This window comes from Lutjanus erythropterus, chromosome 1 (assembly GCF_056507025.1).
Source record: "Lutjanus erythropterus isolate fLutEry1 chromosome 1, fLutEry1.hap2, whole genome shotgun sequence".
NCBI lineage: Eukaryota > Metazoa > Chordata > Actinopteri > Lutjaniformes > Lutjanidae > Lutjanus > Lutjanus erythropterus.
The window spans coordinates 37,151,058-37,163,116 of record NC_139317.1 but is presented as its reverse complement, the minus strand read 5'-3'; the positions used below and the strand labels follow the sequence as shown (position 1 = coordinate 37,163,116).

Sequence of the window (12,059 nt, the reverse complement as noted above, 5' to 3'; positions counted from 1 at the left end):
ATTCCCCCACATTCTCCCATTACCATTCCTTGACCTGTGATCCAGAATGGCCTTTATACAAGGTACACAGAGGATCACCTGGGGTATCATGTCAGAGAAATGTGTCTGGAAACAAAGTTAACGATTAGGTAGGATATTCCCTGTCACTCACCGGTTTATTGGGAGAGGTTCAGGCTTTATTACACGATTAATCTGGTTGTTGTGTTTTCTGGCAAGTGTAATTTGTGGCTTAATTTGTTAGGCTGTAGCTGTCCCAAAGGGTATTTAAAATGAACTTAGTTAATTAACTTGACTAAACTCCAAGGCAGCCTCAAAGAAGACTTGGAGTTACATCACACCAGATACTTACATAGACACATACAAGCAGGCCACACACACACACACACACACACACACACACACACACACACACACACACACACACACACAGAAAGTTTCCAAAGCCCCAACATCCATTGTATAAACTGGTCCTGCACTTTTTCATCCCCTGAGGCACCTGACCATTCACCCGTGTTTTTTTTACACAAGAATGAATCACTTAAAGTGGCTCAAGGCCAGTATCACCCACAAAGAACCTGATGTTAGTGTCTTGTCATGTTCCTCCTCCAGCATTTTACACATATAGTGTGGGCTGGTGGAATATTCCACTGTGATTACTGGTTTGTGATCATTTATCAACCATATTGACAGGCTTCACCTTTCAAAATGATCACTGGAATCAATAGGCATGCCACGATTCACTCAACTCACAATACAATTCTATCACGATTCAGGGTTCACGATACAGGCCACATCGCGATTCATGGTTTAATTAAATCGATTCGAATCATATTTTAAAAAATCGATTTAAATCGATTTAAATCGATTTTTTTTTTTTTAAATTGCGGCATGCATAGGAATCAACAATTATTAAACTCTTGTTTTTCAGATGTGAGGATTTGCTGCTTTTCTTTGATTTGTTTGATAGCAAACTGAATCTCTTTGTGTTTTGGACCGTTAGTGAGACAAAACCCAACCTGAAGACAGTTTAGAGGAACAGTTTATAGAGTAATTGAGAAAATAATCTGCAGATGAATCGATAATGAAAATATTTGTTCCAGCCATAATCAACAGCATATTGCTCTGATGCACCAACCAAACAAAGTTCAGTATGGAATTTTAAGATTATTTTGGGGGATTTTTAGCATTTATTTGATAGGACAGATATAGATAGATAGACACTCTACTAACTGAACTACCTGGCCACCTTCTCAGTTCACTTTAGATGTACAAGGGGCGTTATCCATTATCAACCAATGAAGTCTAATGCCTTTTGACACGATTGTGTAGACCTACAACTAATCAGAGCAATGAAACGTGATGCAGCGCTGAGTGACACATGCAAGTTTGGGCGGTAAAGCAGAAAAAAATGGCAGCCAGCAGTGTGTGGTTCAGTGTGGTTACGTATGTAGCATAGTAATGTATTTCTGAAAACATCTGAGGTGAGAAATAGGCAATGCAGTTTTTTCCCCAAGAAGGTGGTTGTGGTAGATGAATTGATCAAAAACAGGACTTTCATCCAGGAGACTGGTCTTTGTGTTCTATGCGAGGCTAAATAATACTTTTAAGTGTGTTTTTTTTAAGATGTAGTTAACTTATTATTTTCAGTTTTCAGTCATAGTTTGATTAGGTTTAGGCACAAAAACTACCTAGATTTAGGCAAGACTGTGTGGTTAGGCAAGATCATTACTTGGGTAGATTGAGGCATAAAAACTACTTGGATATGTTTACAAAAAAAATAATTTGTTTATGATTAAAATAGCATTAGAAGGGCTCTCTGGCTGTCACACAGACATGTGTAATATCACTGTGACTTTTCAGATGTCTGAACGGGAGAGTGGCCAGACATATCTGCCAGAGTGGATGAAACAAGCTCACAAATTCATCTGGCTCACCAGGCTACCAATCTACTGTAGCACACCTCTCATTTTGAAGATGGCGTTTAATAATCTCATTTAATTATTTGCCAAATCCTACAAATATTTGATCCCCTTTTTGCTGCTCAGTTAGAAGAAGACACTGTTCCTTTTCTCTGGTACAGAGAGGAGTCACCTCTGGGGGATCAGTCAGACTGTGCCTGCAACAAAAGTGGCCTTTTCAAAGAAGCTTCAGTTACAGTACAGCTTCGTTTTGTTTCCTTATGTATACCTCACTTTCTACAGTGTGTCTGTTGTCCTTTCTCTTTCTGACTGTCTTTCACCTCTCAAACACACTCTAAAATATCGGCCTCAACAAGAATCTTGGATTTGCCTTCTGCAATCAAAGGATTAGTCTTCTAACCACTATGGCTTTCTGTTGCGACGAGATTGGGAGGGTGTGAAATATGAATAGGGGTGATTAGTTTGTTGGCGGGCTGAACCCAAAGTGATCAGTGTTGAGTAGCGTGCAGCCAGTAGCCATCTGATGCCCTGCTATGCTGAAAAGTCCCCCGAGTGTCAGCAGACCCAGAGGGTTGAGCACATGGGCTCAGGCAGGGAGATTATGTCTCCTTGAGACTTGCCTAGTTTCTCTACTCTCACGACTCTCTTATCAGGGAAGGGCACTTCAGCTGTCGTATAGCAGAATAGGAAGCAATTAGACAAGACAAATGGGACATTGACTAGACCACTGCAAGTTCTGTAGCGATGATGCTTTTTCCTTCTTTTAGCACAATGCCTGCTTTTTCAAACAAATGCAAGCAAAGCACTTTTGGCCCAAAGATAGTCCTCAAGTTTCACAAGGCAACAAATTATGTGCATTCAGCATATTAAGACTGCTTTACAAAGACTGTTTTTGTGTTTCTGTGTGTGGTACTTTGCAGACTTGTGGAGGCAGGGAGTGGCAGTGTTCAGAGCTTGTCCCTCTCTGACAGTCACCTGGCGGAGCTGGATGGAGACACCCTGCGTTTATTTGGACTCGGAGCCCTGGAGGCCCTGGAGAGGGGCTGGGGAGTTCAGACTGCTGGTGCTGTCACTTTAATAACCTTCCGCTACATCAACTTTGACGCCATTGTACCAACACTGCCGCGAATAAGGGTCAAATTCCCCAATCTATCGGTGAGGAAATAGCCTCATACCATACTGAGACATGTTGACATAAATTCCTCAAACAGAGAGAAGTAGTATTTTAAGTTTCCATTTTACCTTCAGATGTGGTTGTAGCAATTCTTCATTGTCATCTAACATCAAACTGCCATGTCATGACACAAAGGTGAGGATTTTGGAGGTGTTGGCTGGTGGATACCTGCCTTTCAAGCCAAATAGTCTTTGTTTATCATCAACTTTTGTCTTTATCTGCTGCACCATTTCCTATCTTGTGGGGCTGCAGTAGTTGTAAACCCAATGTATAATTTTTTTCCCAAGGCTAATCTGACATAATCTGACCTCAACAGATAACTAAAGGTGCTGCATATGCAGTTGTGGTTATTCTGACTCTCTTGCACAAAAACATCAAATATTTGTGGCAGAGCTGTCAGATTGCTGTGGTAAAGAGAGCACTGACTTCAAAGGGAAAGAAAAGGGTTCATTTAGCAGTCACTGGTCATGGCAAGAACTAAAGCCAAGACCCTACAGTGTCTGATATACATATTTCTTTCACTTCAACTTCCATTTACCTCACAGCTGTTCCCACTCCTGGGCATGAAATGCATTGATGCACACAAAGAGGCAGGGCTAATCGGGAATCAGGAAATATGTATGTATGTTAGCATGGTACTCTTCTTGCTTCTGCAAGGAGAAACAAAGAGAAAGAAAAATACAGACAAAGACTTTTAGAATGTCGTTGAATTAAACCTTAAATTTGTGTTTTGCAAGTAAAGTTTCTGGTCAGCCTTTCATTGTCTAAGCTAAGTCAAGTCTGTCCAGAAAATAGCTGACACATATTTTTCATACTAAAGTTAGGGCAAGTCATTGGATAAAAGCTCCATAATACTCTTTAAGCATAATGTAATTCAAGTGGTCTGAGTGAAAACTAGACTTCTGCTCCTCCTCTTGGCTCAGTCTTTAGCCTTACAGAATCTATCATGTGACCAAAGACTTTGGCCAATCACAGATCATTAAGATAGTAGATTGTTTAGTCTTATTCTCAAAATGTCAGTATTTGATGGCCTGGGAATGAGACTCAACAATCAACTATCTTTCTCTAGAATTGCTTACTGCCCCTTTAAATACTGTGAATAAAAAACATTGCTCATGCAACATACTGTATAATTAGCTGGATATTTTTGTTAAAATCACCTTATTTTCTCATACGCAGATTTGCTTTAAATTGATTTCTCTGATAAAAATCCTAACACTGTCAGTCTTAGTCACTGTCACAAACAATTATACATTAGCTATATGTATAGTTCTGCCTCTCTGAAACCAACATGTCACTTTTTCTGCAGCACCTGATCTTCTTAGAAACCAACATCAGCCGTCTGCCCCAGCTGGCGGCCCTGGCTCAGGTGAGGCGTCTGGACCAGCTGACCATCCACCCAGAGGGCAATCCAGTGGTCAGTCTGGCTCTGTGGCGCTCCTTCGTCATCTACCGCCTCCACCACTTCAACCTGCAGAGGATCAATGGCCAGGAGGTGAGGACCAGCTCTTTTCTCTTTTTTTTCTTGCAGCCGTCATGCTGTAAAGAGGGGACGTCTCCTGTTGCCTTTGTAAGGCAAATATAGTAACGAATAAAAAAATGTACTTAATTATAGGCACTGTTTTATTTTTTTGCCTGTGGGTGCCCAAATTATCTACTCACAACCACTCCAGACAATTACTGCAACTCCCATCCTGCAAACCGAATTAGAACCTGACATTGCTAAGACAACATAATTTAAACAGCTTGTCTGGCTCTGTCCAGCCCCTCTTAAAATCACTGATTAACACATTTTATGTTGTTTGTTAAATCCACCCAAAATGTCGAACTCATCTATCTCTCCACCAGAAACCAAAAGAAAGCAACATATCAAACTATTGCTTTACTGTCCCCAGCTTTCAGTTTTGGGGCTCTTATTTAAGTCTCTTTTCAGACTGTAGTTTGATAAATAATCTTTTATTTTTTTTTATATCTGCTGCCTGCTATATCTTGTTTCTTACCTTGTTTTTATTCTGTCAGCTTCTGACTTATCTCAAGCAGCATCTGTTAAATGAGTTGTAATATTTTGCTGAGTCTAAAGCTTTTGACAAAATGGTATACTCCTACCTTTGTGTTTTTGGAGTCTAGAGATATACATGAAGCGGCCAACCAGTCAAACATGTTTTGCTGTGTATCTACCTCAGGTGACCATGAATGATGTGATCGCTGCAGAGCGTGTGTTCGGGACACTGGGTCACATAGCAGCCACTGAAACTCCACGTTGCCGTCTCCTCCTGCTGCTAGAGGAGTCCAGGTGAGAACGTAATCACAGACACATAACCACAACATAACATTAACTACAGTCTAATGACGGGTGTGTGCTGTATCCTGGACTGTGTATGTGGTTCATTTAGATATGTCAAGTATGTGTGGAGTCTTAAATGAGCATATATGTGAGTCATAGCTCACAGCTTGTGAGTGTGTAGCCTGCACTACATGTATGTGCATGCCTGTGCATAGTGTTTTTTCGTGTATACGTTTGTGTGTGTGTGTGTGTATGTGTTCATGTTTGTGTGAGACAGCAAGACAGAGCCTGGCACCGAGGAGCCAGGGGAATTAGACTATGTGTCTCAGGGTAAGGGTGGGTACTTGGCACTTGGACACAAACATTCCTCTCTCTCCCCAGCCAAAAGTTCTTGAGGTCTGTCACTCTTGGTTAATGAAAAACATCCTTGTGAAGCAAAAATCACCTGAATTTGTCATGCACAAGAATATTTTTTAATGCCTTTTAGTCTTACTAGTCCACCAAAGATTGGAACATTGCCAGGTTGAATCATCTGACTGGTTAAGAAAACTGCATTACATGCATTACAACTCTTTCTAAATAAAGTCAACTTTAATGGACACAATTCGAGAATTTTATTGCTCTGGCAGAGTTATTCAGTTAGAAGTGGAAAACAGTGACAGTCATGTGCAGATGTAAATGTGAGTTTTGATGGTGCTCAATGAAACATGGGACCTGTTTACACCTGGCATTAACACACATCTTCTCCAGTTACAAGTGGACAGCCTTAAGTACAGGTGTGAATGTACCAAGGACGCATTAAGGACGCATTGAGATGCGATGGCTCAGACCATATTTTTGGGTGGGCTGGCCACATGTCACCACATTCTTTTAGCAATGTGTAAGCAGTATCCCCTGAGTCCCTTAAAAAAATCACAAAGCTCTCAAAATTCTGAGACCTGGTGAGTTGTGAAGAAACTAAACTGTAAATGACTATGGCAAAATCCTTCGAGCCTAATTGTAAATTTGAAATTGCATGCAATTCATTATTTGCTTCTTCTCTTGTAAAAAACATTGTCAGTTTGTTTCAGCATTGCTGGTGGCTATTTCAGTCTCACTGAAGTGTGTCTTACTTGCCTATATTTAGCAACTGATTTTACCATTTACACTAAATGTATGAAAATAGACAATATTTTGGTGACATTAAACATGTGAAATGTGAAAAAACAGTTGTTGAGGTAGGAGAAACATCACAAACTTTGTGAAACATTTAATTATTTGGGATTTCTTATAAATTTGGCAATTGCAATACATTAAGTTAAACGCAACAACATAGTTTGATGACATGTGAAGTAGCATGGGATCGGGGAGCTGTGTTCTTCATTGTTTAACAACCATCACGCATATGAAAATTCATCTGACATGAAATTGGGTAGAAATCAGGTAATTTTATTCACATTATTTTTAGTCCCGTTTCTCCGCTTTCCTTCCTCACTCTCTGATGTATCCCTTGTTTTCCTGCAAGTTAAAGCAACTAGCGGCTGGCAAGAAGTGCACTGTTACCTGAATAAATTACAGGTTTCTCTGCATTTGACCATTGTTGGAAACATTTGGGATAATTTTAGTCCAAAGCTCAACAAAATATACAACATATGTCTAGTATTTTTAGGTATTTTAATGTGGTCATGTGAGACGCATGTGGACATGCCAGGTTTAAACAGCACCATAAATAACATAAATAAATACTGTTGAGTAGTACAGCAGTATGTGAGACTCAGTGTCCTCAATTGGCCTTTGAGAATGATGTTGAACATGAACTGGTGAAGTACAACTGGCTCTTGGCTGTAACTCACCCTGATTCATACTCTGTTACGGACAGATAATACACAGCAGCCCAAGGGTGAAGATTATTTTTGCATCAGTGCTGAAATCTTAATCACTTATCTGCATGCTTGCAAAATCATTACCCCTTGAGTAAATAAATCCATTTATTACACTCAGCGCTGTTAGATTTGATCTGTTATCTATCAAAACCTTCCTGCTGAAGACTGTATTTGATATAAAGTGTATATTCTGGATAAACAACACCACAATGTCTTCAGAAAACACAATGAATCGGTTATTAGAAAAAAATTGTCAGGACAACACTTCCATTTAATGGCCGTCAGTATTGTTTGATTTCAACCTCAGCTGACCCCTTGACCTTGGGCCTGTGTTTTGAAGGAGGAGAGCTCACTTCTCCTGCTCAACACATTTCATCACCAGCGTCTCACAGAAGGGAAAACGTAGACGGGAAACTGCTTTGAACCAAATCCACTCACTGTAATGCCTCCTGTTGCATCAAAACCTTGTGTCTAACAGAGAGCAACAATTAGAGATAGATTTTATTGCCTCTGTGTTTGTAAAAGAACCAAAACTAGTATCACGTTAACATTTGGCTCAAACGCAAAAATTAAAAATGAAATTCACAAGAAGTGTTGCAAGGTTCCCACCACGCATCAGATATTCTTGACACAAGAAGCATTTGGCTGAGTTGGACTTTGTTACAACCTGATCGTAACTGCTGTTCTCTCAAGGGACGTTTACACTCAATTACACTTTATTTGATGGATATACAACACTTACTTTTTCTGATGTCAGGATACTGGCTGTAATTTGCACACAAACACACACAGACAGAAGTCTGCCTTCCTTGAGCTTGTTTTACCTTGTTAGTCAGCATGATTTGTGACAAACTAAAGCATGTTGGCATACACACACACACGTACACACACGTACGTACCCACACGTTCACACACACTTTACAAACTGTCTTGTTCTATATGGAATGTTTGCCTGCAGCCTCCTCTGAAAAGACTATTTCAGCATCCTGGCACTGGCCTGTAGAACATGTTGGTGCAGTAGTGAGATTTCATTCTGATAGACAGAAACATTTGATGTAGTTTACATCACTTTTCCTCTACTGCCTTTATAAGTGTACACATCCTGCTGCTGAGTGATAAGAGTGAAATTAAAACACTGAAGTTCACATTTACACAACACTGGCTGCTGTCAGTTTGTTTATTTCTCAAAAAACTTGCTTCCCAGTATTGAGGTGAGAGCGTTTCATTTGATGGACACGAGAACACGCTTTTTATTACCCTGGTGTCACTCACTTTCAGCCACTGTTCACCCCAGGTGTCTGTGTGTCTCCTCACTCGGTGTCTAACTCACGCTTGTCTCTCTTCACCCTGAAGAAAGCGCCAGCTGCAGTTCCTGTTGGAGGGGCGGGGCCGGCGAGCGGGGCTGAGTCCGGAGGAGCTGCGAGACAATGGGAAGCTCCTGGGAGAAGGCCTGAGCAGAGCGCTGTTCAACTATCCAAGCAGAGACTGCAGTGCGGACAGCCCTGAGGTCAGTTCTGGTTTGGTTTTTGTTTTGTAACATCTTTTTTTAGCAGTGGCCATGTGGTTTGAGAAATTTGACGTTGCATTCATTTTTTCAGTAATTCATGGTTAACCCTCCCAAAGAAGCTAGAAGTCACCAAATCAGGAGGCAAAATTTTATTCACAACAAAGTATTTCCATGTAGAAGGCATCAGGATACGTTCATCATAAATCTTGCACAACACTTGACAGTTCACCCTGTATGATGTGTGATGTGTTAATGAATGCGCTTTAACTCGCCATCAGATTTCACTTTCTATGCTACTATGTTTGGCTCCTTGTCCCAAACATCATTCAGTCTTCATTTCCACCACAATAATTGAATAGGATTTTGGTAAACAGCCCACTCAAACTGTTGTTAAAGTTAATTCTAAACACATAGCAATTTAATACAGTTTATCACAGCGTTTTAGCTACTATGGCCTCTAATTCCCTTCTGGTGAAAAAGCGGGCAGTAGCTCTAATGCAGTCTCAATACAGTTTTATTCAGGAAAAAAATAAAACCTCCCTTCCACCAAGAGAGCGTGGAGTGGTGTTAGGGCTGTAGGATATGATGCCATATATCATGTGACGATAGAAAAATGTGGTGCGTTTGAGTTTTTTTTTTTTTAGGTGTTTTTGCAGATCTGGTACTACAGTACAATACTGGTACTTGTGTTGGCACTACTTTGCTGTTGCTTGTCTGCCTCCTGTTCAGATCACACTTTCACTTTGATCAACGGCTTCCACCAAGAAGCAAATACACATTTTTAATCTGGTACTGATTTGGAACTAAATTAAAGCCCAACTTCTAATTCAACTAATGGATTGGATGGGCATTATTTTAGCTTTTTATCCAAATCAGTAATAAAACCAATTCCAGAAATGAATTAATGCTGCTAGCAAGTATTTTCTGTGTAGGCAAAGCCTGATACACCTTCTGCTTTTGTGACATTTTTGCTGCTAAACTGTCGACACAAGGTTCATAGTGACATGTTCTATCACTGCCATATGATGGAAAGTTAAGTTTATTCATGAAAAAGAGAAAAAGAAAAAGCTTTGCACACAAGATGTACTTTGTATACAGCATGCACCAATTGAAAGATTAACATGTAATCAGAAAATTAAATCAATAATACACCGCTTTACTTTTAATTACTTTGATGTAGTCATAACTGTAGTCATAACTTTGTATCATTCATTATGATTAGGAATTTCAAAAGCGGACATCATCTGACATTGAAAGCATATTTTGACAGCTATAAAAAAGCATTTAGGATATTACTTTTTTGTATCTAATAACTCAACTGTCATTTTTTGTCAATACTCACGTGTTGATGTCCTGCTTCAGGAGCTATATTAAACTTGGGCACTGTGATAGCTTCATTTTAAATTACGATGCATCTAATAAGTTCCCTCTTTGATTTAGATCCACACTGGTTCAAAATGTTGTCAGCCATAGCACCTTAATGTACTGTTGAAATGACAACCGAATCAGTACAAATATTTACTTCTTTTCTTCACAGGAGGGCACTGTGGAGTCATCGGAGCGTGCAGCCATGATAGAGCAGTACCTCCAGGAGTTGGTCCAGCGGGCGTCAGACACCAACCTGAAGGGCGAGGCTCTACACAAGCTGTGGCCCTCCATGTTTGCAGAGATGGTGAGGGACTGTGTGTTGGAGATGAGGGACCGAGCCGCCTTCCGCCAAGCCAGCCTTGCAAAGCTCTCTGAGACCAAGTGAAGAGGACCAAAGGTTCACTCTTAGAGACACACGCTCACACACACGTGGACACAGCTTGCTTGGGCTCTTCCAGGGCTTCATCTCAAACTCCCTAACCTTAACCCTAACACATCATCACTTAGTGACTTAACACTGACTATCAGTTATTAAAACCTTTGGAAACTGAGGGGTGTATTTCCCTCGTATTTGGGAAGCGCTCTCTTAAGATGGATGTAGACCGTCTGAAGAAAATATAACAAAAGCATCTTGATTGAATGTAGATTTTCACTGTTTGATTCTTCAGTGCTTGGAGCTGTAACATACTTGAAGAGAGTTAAAGAGACTTATCGACTCATGGTGCATTGTGGTCCCTACGGAGCATCCTGTGCACTTTAAAAGCCTTCTGAATGACCCCTCGTCACCATTACTGTCATCAGCTGAAAACGTCCGCTGTCTCTTTTGTCGAGACTAGAATGATTTTTCTGTGTCTTAAATCTTGTTTCATGCATCGCTCGCTCACTCTCTCCTGCCTGACGTAAAAAGAAGGGCACAAACAAGGACAAAGACTTTTCTTTGTTTACCACTGATTTTCTGTATTGTACTTAGTATTAAAAGATTCTGTATTAACACTCAGTTGTGTGTACATGGCTTGCATGATTGTTCTTCCTACAAAAACTGTCCACAGGAGTGAAGAAGTCATGTAGGGTTGGGCAATATGTTAAAATTTTCCAGGCGTTTTATCTGTGGGGTTGCTGTTCTCTGACCATCTGGTGCGTTTTCCGTATTGCACATATCCATGTATAGAGAGGAGAGGGTTGCACTCACGAGTAATATCATTTAACAGGCCTTCATTTTCTGCCAACTTTTCCAATCGACTATCGTCAGTCCAGCGACTCAGGTGTGCTGCTGGAGTTTTAGCTGGGAGATATGTGCAAGTGGTGACTTCAGTAAGTTATGTATGCCATGTGTGTACGTTAGGTACAATAAATAAACAAAATAAATCTACAAAATGTCAAGAAAGGAAACATTTTCTGTACTGTACACCCTCTGAATTCAAGTTTTTCTTTCTTACCGAACTAAAACATACTTAATTTAAATTCAACAGAAAAAACTAAATAAAACTCTCTTTCCAGTGTTCACGAACTGTAGTTTGGTGGAAATAAATCCTCAGTTCATTGTGTTAGATGTGAAAATATTCTGGCACTGCAGGCTGTTTTTCTCCCACTTGTTCTTCAGCTCAATGAATGTACACTGTGGCTCTGAATAAGAGTCTGTCCCCGAGCACCTTGTCTCACTAGTTCTTCTGAGGCAGACCATTAAATAATTTATTATTATTATTACATTGCCCAACCCTAAAGTCATGTCTTCCTTTAATCAGGCATCAGATCTGTTCAGATCAGTTGTTTTGTTGGTGTGTGTTTTTCTGAAGTCTACCTCTAAAATTCATTAAAAAGATCGTTCAGATTTTTTTAAGTGGGGTTGTATGAGTAACTTATGCATAGTCAGTGTATTGCCTACAGTAGATGGCAATCGAAACCCCCCCAGTTTGAAGAGGCAGCAGGAGTACTGATGTAGGAAGCT

General features: G+C 40.2%; 1 protein-coding gene across 1 annotated transcript in view; it reads left to right on the top strand.

Moving 5' to 3' along the window:
* lrrc49 (leucine rich repeat containing 49) overlaps positions 1-11,111 on the top strand; it is a 47,983-nt gene extending 36,872 nt beyond the window's left edge. The window contains exons 14-18 of the mRNA XM_084721124.1: positions 2,840-3,074; positions 4,403-4,588; positions 5,277-5,386; positions 8,593-8,746; positions 10,284-11,111. Of these exons, the coding sequence (XP_084577250.1) occupies positions 2,840-3,074; positions 4,403-4,588; positions 5,277-5,386; positions 8,593-8,746; positions 10,284-10,499 (901 nt within the window). The 3' untranslated portion in view covers positions 10,500-11,111. The remainder of the gene's footprint in view (positions 1-2,839; positions 3,075-4,402; positions 4,589-5,276; positions 5,387-8,592; positions 8,747-10,283) is intronic.
* The last annotated feature ends 948 nt before the right edge of the window (positions 11,112-12,059 follow it).